The sequence below is a fragment of the Podarcis raffonei genome, chromosome 2 (genome assembly GCF_027172205.1).
Source record: "Podarcis raffonei isolate rPodRaf1 chromosome 2, rPodRaf1.pri, whole genome shotgun sequence".
NCBI lineage: Eukaryota > Metazoa > Chordata > Lepidosauria > Squamata > Lacertidae > Podarcis > Podarcis raffonei.
The window spans coordinates 107748027-107769090 of NC_070603.1; the positions used below are offsets into that span (position 1 = coordinate 107748027).

Below are 21064 nucleotides of genomic sequence, written 5' to 3' on the forward strand. Positions count from 1 at the left end.
ACCAGCTGCGCTCCGACATGTCCATCACATTAATGCAAATGTTAAGCTAATGAAGCTATTTTTGTGTGGACCGCGATAAGCAAATGGGCTGCAGCCCTCCATGCCTCATTGTGGTACATTTCCAGAAGCTCCCACAGGGCCGGGCAATTCTCTGGCTGCTGAAGAAAACCCTTTGTCTAATCTCAGTCCTTAAAAAGAGCCACTTAGAAAATTTGTCTGACCATAGTTGTGCTGATTGAGGCAGTACGTGACTGGTCACAGAAGCCATCCCATGGTTCTTACAGAATCTTGGGGGGGAATTATTATTATTATTATTATTATTATTAATTATTATTATTATTATTATTATTTATTTATTCCCCACCCATCTGGCTGGGCTTCCCCAGCCACTCTGGGCGGCTTCCAAAAAATATTAAAATACTGTAATACATCAAACATTAAAAGCTTCCCTAGACATAATATTATTATGTTTAAACATATTATTGTTGTTGTTGTTGTTGTTGTTGTTATTTACACCAGGATCACAATGCAGCACAGATTCCTGTACCGTTAGGCACCAAACTTCCATGTTACATTAGTCATGCATTTTCGAAAGCATGCTTAAACGAACTGTTTTTTTATTTTGGGGACAGAGGACACGATTCTTACTTTCGACACCTGTATAGCAAGCTGCCTTTTACTGAGTCAGACTACTGGGCCATCTGGCACAGTATTGACCACGTTGATTGACAGCAGCCGCTCTTCTGGGTGGCAGCCCTACCTGGCAATGCCAGGAACCGAACCTGGGACCTTCTGCACGCAAGGCAGAAGCTCTGCCACTGAGCTATGCTGCACCACCCTTTATCCAGTGGATTTTCCTAGGCAGTGAACGCCACCACCATTGCTTTCTGTGGACTTTATGCTAATGGCATTAGGTGTGCTTAAGTTTGTGTCACTTGGGAAGCGGTGGCCTTCCAGAAGCTTCTGGACTGAACCAGTCCCTGCCTATTGGCTGGGATGGATGGGAGATGGGAGTCCAGTAACATCCCAACCCCGTGTTAGATAAAAATAAATAAATGAATAGATTATGGCTCAGTGTGAGGAAAGGGCAGGGCTGGATTTCGGTTTGATGAGGCCCTAAGCTACTTTATATGTCCGGCTGTCCTTTGTCCACAAATTGTCACTGTTTTTTGTGCTGAATATATGCTATATGGTAATTTATGGACCTAATAGGTCTCTAAAGCCATTTGCACATGTTGCCATTTCACCAGTCCATGCAGAATGTAGGCACCCTATTTCTAGAAAGGAGCAAACCAGTGATATTTTAGGGAACAGGCGAACAGGTGGGGCCCATTACATCCTAGGAGCCTACACAACACCAAACACTGTTGCTGTATGTAGATTTCATTTCATTTGTTTTTTATCTTATATTTTGGAAATGTACATCCAGTTTTCTTTTTCTTTTACTTTTTTGGGGGGCCCCCAAGAGAGCGGGGCCCTAAGCTATAGTTTGTTCAGCTTATACGTAAATCCGGCACTGGGAAAGGAGTTGGCATTGGGACAGTAAACACTTCTCCTCACGCTCAGAACTTTTCCTCCAGAGACTCTTGCCTGTCTTTCACTGATAAAGGATCACCAGCAAACTCCTTGTTATCCTCCTCCTCCCCTACTCTTGTCAATTAGCTTTCCTGTCCTGGCTGTTCCCTGCCTAGGTCTTTACTTGCAAACAGGCTATTACTCACAGCAAGCAAATAGCCCAGTGGAGAGCTAATAGCTTGGGGGCGATTCTCATTAAACCAGTGCAAGAAGGAAAGGATATATTTTTGGTAACTGCTGTGCAGCAGTTCCTGTTTGGTTTGGGGGTGGGGCCCTTACATTGCATCTTTTTTATCACCATCATCATCCTTGGGGTTTTTTAAGCACATTTAATGTAATGCGTAATTTGGCTCTTAAGAGGAGCCAAATTAGCGGTCACCTATGTTTTGCACGGACGCGGGTGGTGCTGTGGGTAAAAGCCTCAGCACCTAGGGCTTGCCGATCAAAAGGTCGGTGGTTCGAATCCCCGTGGCGGGGTGCGCTCCCGCTGCTCGGTCCCAGCGCCTGCCAAACTAGCAGTTCGAAAGCACCCCCGGGTGCAAGTAGATAAATAGGGACCGCTTACTAGCGGGAAGGTAAACGGCGTTCCGTGTGCGGCTCTGGCTCGCCAGAGCAGCGATGTCACACTGGCCACGTGACCCGGAAGTGTCTCCGGACAGCGCTGGCCCCCGGCCTCTTGAGTGAGATGGGCGCACAACCCTAAAGTCTGTCAAGACTGGCCCCTACGGGCAGGAGTACCTTTACCTTTACTTATGTTTTGCACAAAATTGGTTTTGTTTGCCACGGCAAGAGGAAAGGAGTTATGGAGAATGGCTGCCCAGTGAAGCCGTCCCCTCTCCAACAACAACAACAAAAGGTTTCTGAATATTTTTCAGGTATTGCCCTACAGCCACAGGGGCTAGAATTTTTTTTTGAATAAAATAGAAACAGGGATTCTCAGGAAGCTGCATTTGCTGTTGGATACAAAAGGTGGCGCTGTGGGTTAAACCGCAGAGCCTAGGACTTGCCGATCCGAAGATCGGCGGTTCGAATCCCTGCGACGGGGTGAGCTCCCGTTGCTCAGTCCCTGCTCCTGCCCACCTAGCAGTTTGAAACCACGTCAAAGTGCAAGTAGATAAATAGGTACTGCTCTGGCGGGAAGGTAAACGGCGTTTCCGTGCACTGCTTTGGTTCGCCAGAAGCGGCTTAGTCATGCTGGCCTCATGACCTGGAAGCTGTACGCCGGCTCCCTCGGCCAATAAGGCAAGATGAGCGGCGCAACCCCAGAGTCGGTCACGACTGGACCTAATGGTCAGGGGTCCCTTTACCTTTACAAAAGGTACTTTACCAGTGAGGTTGTAGAAGCACAGGGAACGTGCACTGCTGATTTTTAAAACCCTTATCCTAAACCACCATTGCATCCCCTATTTTAGCATTATCTTTACACTGAACCATTGTTCCACTCCAACATCACCTATTCCTTCCTTATCTCTGCGCCTCCTTCTTCATTCCCATAGACCTTGGATGACCTGGAAGAGCGAGTCAAAGAAGCCGGGATCGAGATCACTTTCCGCCAGAGCTTCTTCTCTGACCCTGCTGTGCCCGTCAAGAATCTGAAGGTGATCCTGGCTGCGAGGGGGTGTGTGAGGGGTGGGTGCGCACTGACCGCAGGTTTAGAGAACCCTGTTGGCAGGGAGGGCAGAGGGACTCCGCTTTGCTTCATCCAAACCCCCTTCAACAAGGGTGGGTGGGATACAGTGGTACCTCAGGTTAAGTACTTAATTCGTTCCAGCGGTCTGTACTTAACCTGAAGCTGTTCTTAACCTGAAGCACCACTTTAGCTAATGGGGCCTACTGCTGCCGCTGCGCCACCGGAGCACGATTTCTGTTCTCATCCTGAAGCAAAGTTCTTAACCCAAGGTAATATTTCTGGGCTAGCGGAGTCTGTAAGCTGAAGCGTATGTAACCCAAGGTACCGCTGTATTTGGATTGCTTTGAATCTCTGCTTTTTGTACGTGCCAGATCTGTGCTTTTTGCTGCCTGGGACAGCTTCAGGCTGTTGTGGGGCAGGGACGGGCTCGTGCGGAGCTGTGAAAAGTTTCGTCCCAGTGTACATATCGCAAACGGACAGCAGAATCCTAGACGTGTTTGCTGGAAGATAAGCTCCAGTGTCTTCAGTGGGGCTTTCTCCCGAGTAAGTGTGCTCTGGGTGGCAGCCGCAAGGAGGGTTCATAACCACGAGCCACATCCCTTTGGCCTCGGCTAACCAGGCGTTGTCAACCTTTTCAGACCCAGGGCCCACCTTTAATGCAAACATGCATTTGGGGACCACTTCTTAATCGTTTGACATATATCTGCAGGGTGATACTTCTTCTTCTTCTCTGGCGATCACTCGTAACCGAGTAAGATTGTCTTCCATAAACACGGTTTTAACAACGAGTCCATAAGTGATTGTGGAGGCAAATTCTGGATCCACATGTCCTTCCACAGTGGGGACATTGGTTTCTGGGCAGGAGTTGATCACGGCATGGATTTGCCAAGCGTGCCTTCCTCTAAGCACGTTTATCCCTTGCGTCCCGAGTTTGGTAAAAGCTGTTCTCCGATTGGAGTGCTCGCAGGCAAGTGTTTCCCAGTTTGGGGTGTTTATACTGCATTTCTTTAGATTTGCCTTGAGACAGTCTTTAAACCTCTTTTGTTGACCACCAGCATTACGCTTTCTGTTTTTAAGTTCGGAATAGAATAGTTGCTTTGGAAGATGATAATCAGGCATCTGCACAACATGACCAGTCCAACAATGCTGGTGTTGAAGAATCATTGCTTCAACACTGGTGATCTTTGCTTCTTCCAGTACACTGGGATTAGTTCGCCTGTCTTCCCAAGTGATGGGAATGGAGGGTTAATTGACTGAAATTTTGAGAATGCCCTTGCTGTGGGGGGGCAGTGTGTTATATTACCCCAAGTGACAGAGTGTGTGTGTATGTGGGGGAGGTGATCTGGGTGGAAGGAAGGGTGTCAAAACTTTCTTGCTTCCTCGTCCCAACCCCCATTACTTGGCCAACTACCAATGATGCTTTTTCACAGTTAGGGTTGCATCCAATCTTAGTCCCATTCAGAGCAGATGCTTTGAAATTAATAGATAGGACTAATTTAGGTCCATGCATTTCAGTGGGTCTATCCTGAATAAAACTTAGTTGGATGCAGTCCTTAGATTTTGAAAACCTATGCAGAAATTTTTGGTGTGTGTATGTGTGCATACACACACACACACACACACATACATATTCAGTTTATAACAATTTAACAATGTGCAACACTTATACATTTGCAATCTAATAACAGAGGAAAGAGAAGAAAAGGAAACAAAGGGGGAGAGATAAAGGAACTAGGAGTTAAATCATGCAACATTTCTTAGATACGTTCGTTAACATTATCTGAGTGGCAGTTTTCTAATTATAAGAACGTAGAGATTCCAATGAGCCTGGATCAGGGATGACTATTAATAAACTAAATGCTTCCTTTATTAGTACAGTCGTGCCTTGGTTTTCTAACAGAATGTGTTCCGCAAGTCCGTTTGACTTCCGACACGTTCGGAAACCAAGGCGTGGCTTCAGATTGGCTGCAGGAGCGTCCTGCAGCCAATCGGAAGCCGCGGAAGCCACACCGGACATTCGGCTTCTGAGGCAAAGTTTGTAAAGCAGAACACCTGCTTCCAGGTTTGCGGCGTTCAAGTTCCAAGTTGTTTGTGGACTATGCTGTTCGAAAACCAAGGTACAACTGTATATGCGAGTTAGTGAAAGCTTTTAACTAGCAGTTACCAATATATTATTGAAACATGGATGTTGCATTTGAAATGCATGGCTGCTCTTGTAATTGGAACGCTTTTGGATTAAATTTTGTAGATATTGTTTACCCTGCACTTTGTCAGGCAAGTAGGACAGGAGTTTAACAGCCACTCTGCTTCCTTGTGATAGCCTTATCTTCCACAAGGTTGTCTGTCTAGCTGTCTGTCTGTCTGTCTGTCTGTCTGTCTTCCAAGTAGTAGGTGGCCATCCCTACCTGCTGTAGATTCCGTAGAGGGGCCTTTGGCCTTTTGCACCCCCAGATAAACTTGGAAATTTCCTTCTGCCATTTTTTGAGGCAATCGTCTTTCACCATTACTGGGACTGACTGGAAAAGAAATAGCATTTTTGGCAAAACATTCCTTTTTACTGCTGCTCTTTTTCTTAACAGGGAGAGATTCGTTCTGCTCCATATTTCTAGATTTCTTTTTGTCTCGAGCCACACTTTTTCATAATTGTCTTTGTAGATATTTATATTTCTTGATGCTAACCATATCCCTAAATATTTAACCTTTTTAGGGACTTCTTTCTCAATACATTGCTCCAACTCTTTTTTCTATTCTTCCTTCAAATTTTTAACGGAGGAAAAAAACCTCCCGTCCATTTTCTTCACCCTAAGCACCTCTGAACGCCGTTTCCTTTGTGGAAAGGCAGAGTGTATATCAAAAAGTGAATCTATATAATCTATGAGATGGGCTTACATTGCCCCCACATGCTCCAAGCCAATCACGATTGGTAGGTGCTTCTGGCACACACACGTGCTGGTGGAGACTGGCATGGGGGGGAAGGCAAGGTGAGGAAGAAAGAAGCCACCCCTGAAATTCAGTGCCTTTCTCGTTCTGGCGGCAGCTGCCATCCCTTGAGCCGACAGATGGACAGACAGCGCCACCCCCAATCCTCCTGACAGCTTCTGCTCAGGGGAGAACTGATGCCATCAGAATGAATGAGCCAGATACTGCCGCAGCACTTCGCATCCCCTGTTGGGTTGGGTTTTCTCTTTTTTAAAAAAGAACAAGCAGGCAACGCTTGCAAGAAGCATCCAGCAGCAGCAATCGGAATATAGCTGCCTTGTTCCCTTTTCATGTCAGCGAGTGGCTGCATTTATTATTGCAGAAGAAAACAAGAGCACTCTCTCTCTCTATATATATATATATACACACCGTATTTTTCGCTCTGTAAGACGCACTTTCCCCCTCCTATAAAGTAAGGGGAAATGTGTGTGCTTCTTATGGAGCGAATGCAGGCTGCGTGGCTATCCCAGAAGCCAGAACAGCAAAAGGCTATCCCAGAAACCAGATCCCTCTTGCTGTTCTGGCTTCTGGGATTCAGAATACCATATTTTTCGTCCTATAGGGTGCACCGGCCCATAGGACGCACCTCGTTTTTTGGGGGGGAAATGAATAAAAAAAATTTATTCCTCCCCCAGCCGCGGCTGCCGCCCCAAGCCTTGCACACACCTGCCCGAAGCACGGGGCACCCTCTGGAGGGCTCCGCATGCTTCGGGCTGCAGGCTGCCGCCCCAAGTCTTGCTGGAGGTCCCGCCGGGCGCGTAAGGCTTGCGAACACTCGCCCGAAGCACGGGGAGCCCTCCGGAGGGCTCCCCATGCTTTGGGCAACAGGCTGCCGCCCCAAGCCTCGCGCGCCCGGCGGGACCTCCCGTTGGGCGCGCAAGGCTTGCGGACACTTGCCCAAAGCACGGGGAGCCCTCCGGAGGGCTCCGCGTGCTTCGGGCGGCAGGCTGCCGCCCCAAGCCTCATGCGCTCCGCGGGACCTCCCGCCAGGCGCGCAAGGCTTGCAGACACTCGCAGGGGCTGCAGGCTGCTGCCCGCAAGCCTTGTGAGCCCGCAGGAACTCCCGCCGTGCGCGCAAGGCTTGCGGATAGCTTCCTGAAGCCTGGAGAGCGAGAGGGGTCGGTGCGCACCGATGCCTCTCGCTCTCCAGGCTTCAGCGAAAGCCTGCATTCGCCCCATAGGATGCACACACATTTCCCCTTCATTTTTGGAGGGGAAAAAGTGCATCCTATGGGGCGAAAAATACGGTATTTTTTTTCTTGTTTTCCTCCTCCAAAAACTAGGTGCATCCTATGGTCTGGTGCATCTTATAAAGCGAAAAATGCGGTATATCTTGGAGAGAGGGCTGTTTGATTGGTGCAGAACTTATCTCCTGCCTACCCCAAAGACTGCTCCCTCTGCTGGTTGGGACCCTATGGGGCCAGGGTGGCTTATAGGCAACGTGGCCCCTTTCCCCTCACCCCAGAAACAGGGTGTTTTGCATCGTGACTTCAGATCACCTGGCTCCTTGGGAAAGGTCTATTAAACATTAATGAAAACTGCATTTCGGATTCATTGGCGCTCACGCTGCAGGAGCAAGAGGCAGGAACCCCAAGCAAGAGGCGGCACGTCTCTCTCATCGAATGCCTTGTCTCCTTCAAATATGCAGAATTCGCAGCTAGATTGGGCCAGCCGCCCTGTGCGCCAGTGTGATGTGCAGCAGGAAGTTCAGGGCGCACAAAAGAAAGCTCTCCTTTGCACAATGTACAATCAGCGCAGGAATTCAGGACCGCAATTAGATGGTGACGCCAGTAGCTTTGATGGTTTTGGGAGTTGTTTTTTTGGAAAGAATCAGACTAACTCAGATTGCTCATAAATAGCATTCCCGTAATAAGAGATAGTAGGGATGCGGGTGGCACTGTGGGTTAAACCACAGAGCCTAGGATTTGCCGATCAGAAGGTTGGCGGTTCGAATCCCCACAACGGGGCGAGCTCCCGTTGCTCGGTCCCTGCTCCTGCCAACCTAGCAGTTTGAAAGCACGTCAAAGTGCAAGTAGATAAATAGGTACCGCTCCAGTGGGAAGGTAAACAGTGTTTCCGTGCACTGCTCTGGTTTGCCAGAAGCAGCTTAGTCCTGCTGGCCACATGACCTGGAAGCTGTCTGCGGACAAACGCCGGCTCCCTCGGCCAATAAAGCGAGATGAGCGCCGCAACCCCAGAGTCAGTCACTACTGGACCTAGTGGTCAGGGGTCCTTTTACCTTTTAATAAGAGATAGTAGCGTACCACTGAGCAGTGGTTGCCTGCTGTGACAAACAAGGGAGAACAATCATCACTTTCACGCTCTGCTTCATAGAGGCAGCTTGTTGGCAGGGGCATAGGAAAGGGGGGCAGGGGGGCCGCCCCAGGTGCCATCATGGAGGGGTGTGACAAATTATCAAGGAACAATTACTGCCCTACTAGGGTGGTTCATAATGGGACGCAGATGGTGCTGTGGTCTAAACCACAGAGCCTAGGGCTGGCTGATCAGAAGGTCAGCAGTTCGAATCCCTGCGACGGGGTGAGCTCCCGTTGCTCGGTCCCTGCTCCTGCCAACCTAGCAGTTCGAAAGCACGTCAAAGTGCAAGTAGATAAATAGGTACCGCTCCGGCGGGAAGGTAAATGGTGTTTCTGTGCGCTGCTCTGGTTCGCCAGAAGTGCTTAGTCATGCTGGCCACATTACCCGGAAGCTGTACGCCGGCTCCCTCGGCCAATAAAGCGAGATGAGCGCCGCAACCCCAGAGTCGGCCACGACTGGGCCTAATGGTCAGGGGTCCTTTTACCTTTACCTTTTTTAGGGTCGTTCATAAAAGAACTTTTTTTGAAAATGCCTGCTCCAAAGGTCTTATCTTACTACACTAGAGATTATATAGCTATATATGAAATTGCATGCATATCATTTAATATCTTTAACCTCATCCATGAAAATAGCTGTTTACTCAGCCGTTTTCCTATGTCATGAAGGCTGAAATTTCAATTTCACTGTTCCCAACCCTAACCCTGCGGAAAGCCATCTAATTAGACTTTAATTTGATTTTGACATCTTTTTAGGAGGTAATCTAATTATTGCTTGGTTTTATAGCAATGTTATGTATCTGATGTTAGCCGCCCTGAGCCCGACTTTGGCCGGGGAGGGCGGAATATAAATAAAAGATGATGATGATGATGATGATGATTATTATTATTATTTGTTATTCCTTTGTGAGAAGATATGAAATAACATAAAACCATTTTTGCAGGCAAAAAAAAAGTCAATGTGTGTGGAGGGGTGACAAGAAATTTTCCGCTCCAGGTACCACCTGACCTTCCTACGCCTCTGCTGAAGTTGGAAGCATAGCGCTAAGCTAGGGAACTATACGCAGGGAGAGCTCAGATCTTGCTTGTGGGATTCTCAGTGGCATCTGGTTGGCCACTGAGAGAACAGGCTGCCATACCCTCCAACATTTCTCTGATGAAAATCGGGATGTCCATTATTATTATTATTATTATTATTATTATTATTATTATTATACCCTACCCATCTGACTGGGTTGCCCCAGCCACTCTCGGCGGCTTCCAACATATATAAAAACATAATAAAACATTAAACATTTAAAAACGTCCCTATACAGGGCTACCTTCGAATATCTTCTAAAGGTTGTAAAGTTACTTACCTCCTTAGCTTGGGAAGGGGGTTCACATAACTTCACACCCTCCAACATTTCTCTGATGAAAATAGCGACTTCCTAAGGAAAAGGGGGACATTTTGGGATCAAATCAGAAATCTAATCAGGGACGGCTTCTGTAAATCCAGGACTTTCCCTGGATAATAGGGGCACTTGGAGGGTCCGGGATGCTGGACAAGATGGGCCTTTGGCCCAGTTGTGTGTGTGAAGCAAACTACGTGCTCATATGTTCAATTCATTAAAAGATACATGAAAGTTTGAGTTATCGGGTTAGGAGAATGTGTGCATGAATTCAGCAATGCTCAGTTTATTTTTGGTTGCTGCTTTGGGAATGTTGTTAATACTATTGTTTATAATGCTGTAGCACTTTGTGAATCCTGTGATGCGATTTTCCTTGCAATTGTGACGCTTACCTTATTTTTAGTAGTTCTGTTTCATAGGCAGTAATTGTTTCCTTGATAATTTGGGGTCGTTTTGCTGACGATTTGTTAGTTATTTGATATGATTTGTGCTGCATTTGTGACGTTCTGCTCTGCTATTGTCATCTGTTGCTTGTAAGCCGCTTTGGGATTCGTCTGAACGAAAAGAGGCATTGAAATATAACCAATCAATCTGTGATAAGTAATAGATCGCGCTTAACTCCGTGGAAACGCCCTCCAGCTACCTGACCCTACTTTTCCCCTTACAGCGCCAAGATGCCCGTATCATCGTTGGACTCTTTTATGAGACGGAGGCGCGGAAGGTCTTCTGTGAGGTGGGTGTCTAGGGCGGAGGTTCCTCTCTGGGAATACAAGAAGCTAGAGCGAAGGAGCTTCCTTCATTCCCAATTTTACCTATGTTGGGGATTGTGTTATGTACTGAAGTTCTCACCCTGGGCCAGCAGGGGGATACTGTAGATAGTTATGCAAATGAAGGATCGAAAGTGACGTTCAGTGATTGGATAGTTTGTATGCAAATGAAGGATCGAAAGTGACGTTCAGTGATTGGATAGTTTTAGAAAATGGCAACAGTTACATTGTTCTGGAGCTCTATATAAGCAGGCTGACTGAGCTCCTCAGTTCAGTTCTGTTCCAGTTTACAAATAAAGAGCTGCTTTGGAAGAATCGCTGTGTCGTCTGATATGTCTACCCACAACTTAACAGATTGAACTTGCGACTCTCAGCAGGCAAATCAGAGCTTTACCTACTAAGCTATAGCCCTTCCTCCTAGAATGTGTGATAGGAGGCTTGCGATGAAATGCAAGCCATGGCATGGCCCTGACTGGACCACTCTACTTATTGGCAAACCTTCATTTCTCCTCTCTTGCGGCACTGGGGACAGGTCTACAAGGAGCGCTTGTTTGGGAAGAAGTACGTCTGGTTCCTGATTGGCTGGTACGCTGACAACTGGTTCCGCATCAAGGATGCGAATATTAACTGCACCGAGGAAGAGATGAGGGAGGCCGTGGAGGGCCACATCACCACCGAGATTGTCATGTTGAACCCAGAGAACACACGCAGCATCTCCAATATGGTGAGGGAGCGTCTCAGAGGGCATGGGGGGATAGGGAGGTGTGGGTGGCGCTGCGGGTTAAACCACAGAGCCTAGGACTTGCGGATCAGAAGGTCGGCGGTTCGAATCCCCATGACAGGGTGAGCTCCCATTGCTCGGTCCCTGCTCCTGCCAACCTAGCAGTTCCAAAGCACGTCAAAGTGCAAGTAGATAAATAGGTACCACTCCAGTGGGAAGGTAAACGGCGTTTCCGTGCGCTGCTCTGGTTCGCCAGAAGCGGCTTAGTCATGCTGGCCACATGACCCGGAAGCTGTACGCCGGGTCCCTCGGCCAATAAAGTGAGATGAGCGCTGCAACCCTACAGTCGGTCACGACTGGACCTAATGGTCAGGGGTCCCTTTACCTTTTTAAATGTCAAATGTTGGGGTTTTTAAGCTTGCCTGGAAGTCACACTCTGACGTTTGGAAGCCCTCGCCGTAGAGGCTGGCTCTGATTTGTTGCCGGCAAAGGAAATGCACTCTGCAGGTGTTCTAAGGTGATGTTAATAATAATAATAATAATAATAATAATAATAATAATAATAATAATAATAATTTATTTATACCCCGCCCTTCCCCGTTCAAAAACCGGGCTCAGGGCGGCTAACCAAATTTAAAACACTTTAAAACACTTAATTATAAAAGCAGCATAAAATACGGTATAAAAACATGAATAACAATAAAATTCAAAAATCAATTAGATAATCCCCAGGGCTAGCTGGCTGAATTGGTCCTCCTTGGGCCAGCGAGGAGGCCAGGGGAGAATTAGCTGTGGGGTCTCAAGAGTGGGTGATCTTCATAAAAAGGGAGGGGGAGGGAAGGGAAATAAAAGATCAGGCTGAATTCAAATTAAAGGCTAGGCGGAATAGCTCTGTCTTACAGGCTCGACGGAAGGAGGTTAAATCCTGAAGGGGCCTAGTCTCATGGGACAGAGCATTCCACCAGGTCGGAGCCATCACTGAGAAGGCCCTGGCCCTGGTGGAGGATAGTCTGACTTCCTTAGGACCTCTAAACTATGGTTATTCATGGACCTTAAGGTCCTCTGCGGGGCATACCAGGAGAGGCGGTCTTGTAGATTCAAGGGTCCTAAGCCACAAATGTTGTCAAATGTCCCAAGCCTAACTCTTGTTGTTGAGAGCTGGCTCCAAGGCGAAAGTCTGGAGAGGTCTGGTTCAAGCTGAGAGGTGATTTTAAAAAAAAACAGAAACCAGACGTTTGCTCAAACTGCAGGTTATGGACAATGGTGAAAGCAATATACACTGTCAAAGGGAGCGAAAACTTTTGTACTATTCCAAATAAACGAAAACCAAATTTTAAAAACCCGCTTCCCCCCTCCCAGATTTTTTAAGCAAGATTTCGCCTTAATGGATTTCTGTCTGTTAAAGAGAGTTGATTCATGTGACAGTTAATACTTTTAAAACTTTATTCAGTCTTAAGAATTTTACACCAGATCTTTGAGAAGCCATTGGTTTTTTCTTTTTTACTAGGTAGGATTAACTTACGTATTTTAATAATAATAATAATAATAACAACTTTTATATATAGCCCGCCCTCCTCAGCCAAGACCAGGCTCAGGGCGGCTAACAACCGATATAAAAACAAATTGATTGAAATACAACTTGAAAACCAGATTAAAATACAACATCAAAACATTAAAATGCCATTATAGAGTCAACATGGGGTGAAAGGACAGGGGTGCCTGGAAAAACAAAACTTGCTGCAACTTTAAGGCTCAATCCTGTAGCAAAATCAAATCGTGATACAGAGACAACACATTATCCATCCGACCTTAACCATAATTTACATGTCTGGGGATCATTTTCAATCTTTCTTTTTGTTATGTACTGAAGTTCTCACCCTGGGCCAGCAGGGGGATACTGTAGATAGTTATGCAAATGAAGGATCGAAAGTGATGTTCAGTGACTGGATAGTTTTAGAAAGTTGTTACAGTAACAAGGTACTGGAGCTCTATATAAGCAGGCTGGCTGAGCCCTTCAGTTCAGTTCTGTTCTGGCATCTGAATAAAGAAGAGCTGTTTGAAGAATCGCTGTGTCGTCTGATATGTTCACCCACAACTTAACACTTTTGTCCCCTACAGACATCACAGGAATTCATTGAGAAGCTGACGAAGCGGGTGGAAAAATCCCCGGAGGAGACGGGAGGCTTCCAGGAGGCTCCGCTGGCCTATGATGCCATCTGGGCCCTGGCACTCGCACTCAACAAGACCTCCACGGAGCTGGTGAAGAAGGGCCTGCGGCTGGAAGACTTCAATTATAACAACAGGACTATCACAGATGAGATCTACCGAGCCCTCAACTCTTCAGCCTTTGAGGGAGTCTCTGTGCGTGGCTCTTGAACCGGATCTGCTTGGGGCAGAATGTGGATGTTTGGGATTTAGAAATGCCCACATATCTGTCTGTCTGTCTGTACAGTATTTGTATGCCACCCTGAAACTTGGGAGACCCTGTATTAATATGCACAGTGCTTTTTTCCCTTAAAAATGTTTAGGGGTACTCTCATTTTGACTCAAGAAAATCACCATTTTATAGTTCAAATCAGGAAAAATAAATACAGTGGTACCTCGGGTTACAGACACTTTGGGTTACGCATTTTCAGGTTATGGACGCACCGAAACTCGCAAGTACTGGAACAGGTTACTTCCAGGTTTCGGCGCTTTGCGTATGCGCAGAAGCACCATATTGCGTCCCGCATGTGTGCAGATGCGACGCTTCGGGTTGCGAATGCTGCAGGTTGCGAACGTGCCTCCCGCATGGATCGCGTTTGCAACCCGAGGTTCCACTGTACAGTAAATGGACAAAAGTACAAAGATTCACAAAATGTTTAGGGGTATGTGTACCCCTGCACCCCCATGAAAAAGCACAAGCACTGAAAAGTATTATTATTATTATTATTATTATTATTATTATTATTATTATTATTATATCCCAACCTCCCCAGCCAGGACCGGGCTCAGGGCAGCTAACAGCAGAGTATATAATAAATTCAACACATAAAATCAAACAATCAATTAAAATACATCTTAAAATCAGATTAAGATCAGAATAAAAACAGATGGCAACCCACAAATTATAGCTGTAGGAATTGGGAACATGAAGTGCTCACCAGGCCCAACTACTGAATATGCAACTCCCTTTCCCTTTCCTCACCAGGGACATGTGGTCTTTGATGCCAGCGGCTCTCGGATGGCCTGGACCCTCATCGAACAGCTGCAGGGTGAGCGAGGATCATTGTTGTTGTGCGTTTCTCTTCTGACACATTCCTGCAAGGCAGCTGTTCTGTGTGGCCCATGATACTTTGGGCAGACCCCATATGCCACTGTGCAGTACTGCTCCTGATCAATCTCAGCCTCCCATTATTCATTGTCTTATTATTTGTTAACTTCTTTAACACCCCTTTCTTTCTCCCTCTCTCTCTCTCTCTCCACCCAGCCAAAGGTCTGGACTCCCCCCCCCCCTCATCCATTTAGGCTTCCCCCTCATTTTCTCTCCCCCCCTCCCCGTTCCTTCCATGCTCCCCACATCCGCATGAAATTTAAGTTGAGAGCCTCAGGCCCATCCCCTGCACCGCTAGGGGTTTGTTCCACTTTCCTAAAAGGTAAAGGTAAAGGTACCCCTGCCCGTACGGGCCAGTCTTAACAGACTCTGGGGTTGTGCGCCCATCTCACTTAAGAGGCCGGGGGCCAGCGCTGTCCGGAGACACTTCCGGGTCACGTGGCCAGCGTGACAAAGCTGCATCTGGTGAGCCAGCGCAGCGCACGGAAACGCCGTTTACCTTCCCGCCAGTAAGCGGTCCCTATTTATCTACTTGCACCCGGGGGTGCTTTCGAACTGCTAGGTTGGCAGGCGCTGGGACCGAGCAACGGGAGCTCACCCCGCCGCGGGGATTCAAACCGCCGACCTTTCGATCGGCAAGCCCTAGGCGCTGAGGCTCTTACCCACAACGCCACCCGCGTCCCTACCCACTTTCCTACCCAGCATCAATGCTTCACCTCCCGACTGTATGTAATGCTTCCTTCTACCAACAGATGGCATCTATAAGAAGATTGGGTATTATGACAGCACCAAGGATAATCTCTCCTGGTACAACAATGAAAAATGGATTGGTAAGAGACTGACCTTTTAGGCATGGCAACCAGTTGTGTGACTCTCGCAGGACTGAAAATAAGGAGTGATATAATGCATGTTGTTGTTGTTTAGTCTAAGGTTACCAGATTTTTTTTCCCAATGAATCCAGGGACACTTTTCAACTTCGTACTAAATAGATGAATTTTGTCAGGGGACTGATTTGTAAATCCGGGGACTGTCACCGGGAAACGGGGACAACTGGTAACTTTAGTTTAGTCGTTTTCGACTCTCCGTGACCCCATGAACCAGTGCATGCCTTGGAAACTCTCACTTTCTTCTCAAAGCTTCTCCTTTTTTATGTCCATGGAGTTTTCTTGGCAAAATACTGGAGTGGTTTGCCAGTTCCTTCTCCAGCTGGATCACATTTAGTCTAAACTCTCGGCTATGACCTGTCCATCTTGAGTGGCCATGCACAGCATAGCTCATAGCTTCTTGGGAGTTATTCAAGCCCCTTTGCCATGACAAGGCAGTGATCCATGAAGGGGATATAATGCATACAAAATAGTTCATACAATACTTTCAATTTCCTGACTTCTTGGGTTCATTTTATTTGTAAATAGGTGTGGCTATTCACAAAAGTGAATGAAAAATTAGACTCTCTCTCTCTCTCTGTGTGTGTGTGTGTGTGTGTATTTTATTTACTGCATTTAAATCCCATCTTTCCTCCCAGTAGCTAAAGGTGCCATACATGGTTCTCTTACTACTCATACACACAGAGATAGATTGATAGAGCCACAAAGAAATAGAGATAGATATATTTAAAAACAAGTCAAGTCCCAGTGTCTGCTGAGACCAAGCTGCTGTAAAGCACCTTGGGCAATAGCTGTCAACCTTTTCCCTTTTTAAAGGGAAATTCCCTTATTCCGAATAGGATTCCTCGCAAGAAAAGGGAAAAGTTGACAGCTATGACCTTGGGAAATATGTGAAACTGGGTTGAGTCAGGAGGCAGTCTGTGCGCTTGTTGAGCCATTCAGGGCAGTTGCCACACAGCCACATCCATGCACACGGCGGCCTTGTTGTTGTCAGATTGGCTGGGGCCAACTTGCCCTCTGTCTTCCAGGGTCACAGAAAGGGGTAAGCAAAACCATTCATGGGGGGAAAAAGAACATAGTCTTCCTGGATGCTAATGGTGGAAAGGACTATGAGGCGCTCCCCGGTGCCTGAGTTTCTCTGTTCTTCCCCCCCATACCCTACAGGCGGTGTCCCGCCAGCTGACTACACAAAGGTCATCATCACTTTCCGGTACCTCTCCCAGAAGCTCTTCATTTCTGTCTCGGTGCTCTCCAGCGTGGGTATCCTGTTGGCCATCATCTGCTTGGCCTTCAACATCTACAACGGGCACGTCAGGTGGGTAACCCTCAACCTACTTAGTCACCCACTCTTCTGCTGGTAGAGCTATGGAACAGCAGCTCAGCGAGTCATCTGCACCTGAGGAATTTGTGCAGCTGCTCCATTCAGTTTTTAGAAGTTGGATTTTGTAAAGTCGGGGCATGGTGGGAAGCCTTAGAAGCTGAGAAGGGAAAACATGGGAGGAGTACCGTATTTTTCGCTCTATAAGACACACTTTTCCCCCTCCAAAAATTAAGGGGAAATGTGTATGCGTCTTATGGAGCGAATAAGCAATATGGCTTCAGCGAAAGCAACACGAAGCCTCAGGAGCACAGTAGGAGCGCTCCCGCTGCGCTTCGGAGGCTTCACGTTGCTTTCGCCGAAGCCAGGAGAGCAAGAGGGATCGGTGCGCACCGATCCCTCTTGCTCTCCTGACTTTGCTTCGCTGGAGAGGTGCTGTGCAGCTTTCCCTCTCTGCGCAGCGCCCCTTCAGCGAAGCGGGAGGAGAAATGGAAGGGGCTCCGTTTCTCCTGCTGCTTCGCTGAAGGGGCGCTGCACAGAGAGCGAGAGAAATTTCTTTTCTTGTTCTCCCCCTCTAAAACTAGGTGCGTCTTATGGTCTGGTGCATCCTATAGAGCGAAAAATACAGTATATTTTGATCATGACGTCATGCAGATGCCTTATAAAAAGTGAGCTAATAACATGCGAGGGTAGGTTCTCAGTGCGGATACAGATCCATACATTTTCTGAGAGGACTTGGCACCTGTCTTATCCCCCTATGCAAGACTCTGTGTTAGACACCATTCATCCGACACCAGCATGGCTCTTGAGCATGCAAAGCCCGGACAACGTACCTTTAATCTGTTGCTCCCCATAATGTGAACAAACACAAATCCCTGTGTTGCAAAATGTGACAATCTACAAAAATGCAAACGCAACACGCTGGCTAATAGCTGTTAGTAAATATATAATCGGTATGATGTCATTCAAAATATACAAATGTACAAATAAGCCACTTCAAAATAATATATTGTGATGGGATGGTGAGCTGCTTGTGCGTAAAATCCTAGTCCCTCAGAGTTTGGCTAAGTCCACAAACCTCTGTCTGTGACGGAGCTCCTTAAGCATGGCTCCATCAGTCGCTCGTTGAATCGGACAGTGGGCGTTTACGGAACTTCTTCCAGCATAAAAGCTCCTTAACGGAAACGCGTCTTCTGGACTCTCGGCGTGACAGTTTCCGGCGAGGAGTGGGTGTCCCTATAGGAGGTCCTGAAACCTCCCCACTGTTTTCGCTTGAAGTGTCTCTGAGCCCTCCCTCCGACTCACTTTCCCTTGGAACTCCACTTCTCCCCCTGCTGGTCCCCTCCTCAGCTGAATGGTCTCTCTCACCCTCCGTGAGCCCTTTCACCTCCTGCGTCTCAGATGGCAGTTCCCTGACATCCACCTCCCCTCCAGGGCCCCCTTCACCCCCTTCCCTCCCCTCCTCTGTGGGAGGCGAGGGAGCAAAACCCCTGAAGGAACCTCCCTCATCTTCCGAAGTTTCGAACACTTCCCTCCACCTCTTGCTGTTTCCGGTTTCCAAGTACTCCTCCTCATCGGAGTCTGTTCCTCCTTCCAACTCCGATTCCCTGAATCCTTCCAGTTCCTCCTCATCGTCGGTGGTGCCAAAGTACTCCCTCCGGAACCTCGCTACTGGCTGAGGTTTCCTGGGGAACCTTTGGTGGAACGTTTCGATCAAGATCTCGTCACGGACCTCCTCTGCCGTCACCCAGGTGTTTTCCGACTCCGGTTCCCCTTCCCACGCGACCAAATACTCCACCTGATTACCCTTCCACCTGGAGTCGATGATTTCCGCCACATGGTTGCTGCTTTCCCTTTCTTCTATGGCTGGCCCCCGTGTGGATACCCCTTCACCTTCCCCCCTATATGGTGACAGTAATGACCTGTGGAATACTGGGTGCAGTTTCATGTGGTTCGGTAACCGGAGTCTGAAAGCCACCGGGTTGACCTGTTGGATGACCTCAAATGGTCCCAATCTTTTGGGTCTCAATTTCTTGCAACCCCCCTTGAACGGCAACCCTTGGGTTGATAGCCAGACCTGACTCCCCACCCTAATGGTTTCACCTTCCCTTCTGCTCTTGTCTGCCTGCCTCTTATATTCTTCTTTGGCCCTTTCTAAGTTGAGTTGGAGTTGACGATGGATCGCTTCCATTTCTTCTACAAAATGCTCAGCGGCCGGGACACTCCATCTCTCCCCTCCTCCCCCTGGAAACGCCCTGGGGTGGCACCCATAATTAGCCAAAAAGGGGCTCATCCCGGTGGACACATTCTCCACATTATTGTAAGCAAATTCCGCTAGCGCTAACTTTTCGACCCAATCGTTCTCTCTGTCATTGACATAACACCTCAGGTATTGTTGGAGGATACCGTTTGCCCTCTCCGCCTGCCCATTGGTCTCAGGGTGCCTGGCAGTCGAAAAGTTGACCTCTACGTGCAACAAGCTCATAAGTTTCCTCCAGAATCTGGACGTGAACTGTTTCCCTCTGTCGGAGACCACCCTCAAGGGGGCGCCATGCAGCCTAAAAATATGTTCTACAAACAATTTCGCTGTCTCTTCCGCCGTGACTGCATGTGAGCAAGCTACAAAGTGACCCATCTTAGTTAACAGGTCTACTACGACTAGTATGGCAGTTTTCCCCTGGGATTTAGGCAGATCAGTCATAAAATCTATCGATACCGCCTCCCACGGTCGTTCTGGTGTGGGTAACGGTTCTAATAACCCCGCTGGTGCCCGCCTTTCTCCTTTGGCTCTCTGGCATTGGTCACACCTTCTCACATACTCCCGTACATCCTCCCTCATCTTGGGCCACCAAAACTCCCTGGTCACCAACCACATGGTCTTGTGTTGCCCAAAATGCCCCGCTGTGGGATTGTCGTGCAGCTGTTTGAGTACTCTCCCCCTCAATTCCCCTTCGGGTATATATAGTGCCCCTTTGTAATACAATGCCCCGTTTCTTTCTTCAAAACCTCCGGGGTCTTCTCCCTCTCTCCTTAAACCTCTGAGCTTATCCTGGGCGTATTCATCATTTACCGTTCCCTCTACCAGTTCTCTTTGCCCCACCCAGGCCGCCCCACACACCCAGTGGTCCTCTGGGATAATATGTCTCTCTTCAGGCGCTCCCTCCCCCCCCAAATATTCAGGTTTGCGAGAGAGAGCGTCCGCTCTGATGTTTTCTGGACCTGGCACATAGCAGATTTCAAAATGGAATTTGGAGAACTCCTGGGCCCATCTCACTTGTCGTTGGTTGAGCACTCGTGCCGTTCTCCAATACTCCAAATTCTTGTGGTCCGTACACACTTGCACCTTATGCTGTGCGCCAATTAGTAAGTGTCTCCATCTCCGGAACGCTTCGTGAATGGCGAGTAGTTCTCGGTCATATACGGTGTAGTTCCTCTCGGATTTGTTCAGCTTACGCGAAAAGAAGGCACACGGTCTCCATTCCGACTTATTGCTCCCTGGCTGAAGCAGCACCGCCCCCACCGCCCGGTCTGAGGCATCAGTTTCCACTCTCATGGGTTTTTGTAAATCCACATGCAGGAGCTGTTCTTCCGAAGCGAATGCCCTTTTCAATTCCTCAAATGCTTGCTCCGCCTCCGCCGTCCAAACGAATTTCTTCTTGCTGCTTAGACAGTCCGTGATGGGAGCCGTTAAGTGGGCAAAGTTCTTGATGAATTTACGGTAAAAGTTCCCAAACCCTAAGAACCTTTGCACATCCTTTTTCGTTTTCGGTGTCTTCCATTCCAGCACCGCCTGGACCTTGCCTGGATCCATGGCTAATCCCTTGTCTGATAAGCGGTACCCCAGGAATTCCACCTCCTTGGTGTGAAACTGACACTTCTCCAATTTCACCCACAGCTGGTTTGCTTGCAGCTGGCTCAGCACTTCCCTGACATCCTTTACATGCTGCTCCTCATTCTCTGAATATATCAGCACGTCATCGAGGAAGGCCACGCAATTCTTGTAGAGCAAAGGTCCCAGGACATGGTTCATGAGCGATTAAAAACAGGCGGAGCCTGATTGCAATCCGAATGGCATAACGAGATATTCAAAAGCCCCCAAAGGGGTGAACATGGTGGTTTTCCATTCATCCCCTTTCTTTATTCGTATCAGGTTGTATGCCCCTCTCAGGTCCAG

At 47.9% G+C, this 21064-nt stretch overlaps 1 protein-coding gene across 2 annotated transcripts in view; it reads left to right on the forward strand.

Moving 5' to 3' along the window:
* The window catches only part of GABBR1 (gamma-aminobutyric acid type B receptor subunit 1), a 308383-nt gene that overhangs the window by 128596 nt on the left and 158723 nt on the right, over positions 1-21064 (forward strand). For both annotated transcript variants that reach the window (XR_008329165.1, XM_053378896.1), the window contains exons 10-16: positions 3072-3173; positions 10555-10620; positions 11187-11378; positions 13494-13736; positions 14566-14629; positions 15441-15518; positions 16737-16887. Coding sequence is in view for 1 of the 2 variants with exons in the window: in XM_053378896.1 (XP_053234871.1) it covers positions 3072-3173; positions 10555-10620; positions 11187-11378; positions 13494-13736; positions 14566-14629; positions 15441-15518; positions 16737-16887 (896 nt within the window). In the remaining variant the exon portion in view is untranslated. The remainder of the gene's footprint in view (positions 1-3071; positions 3174-10554; positions 10621-11186; positions 11379-13493; positions 13737-14565; positions 14630-15440; positions 15519-16736; positions 16888-21064) is intronic.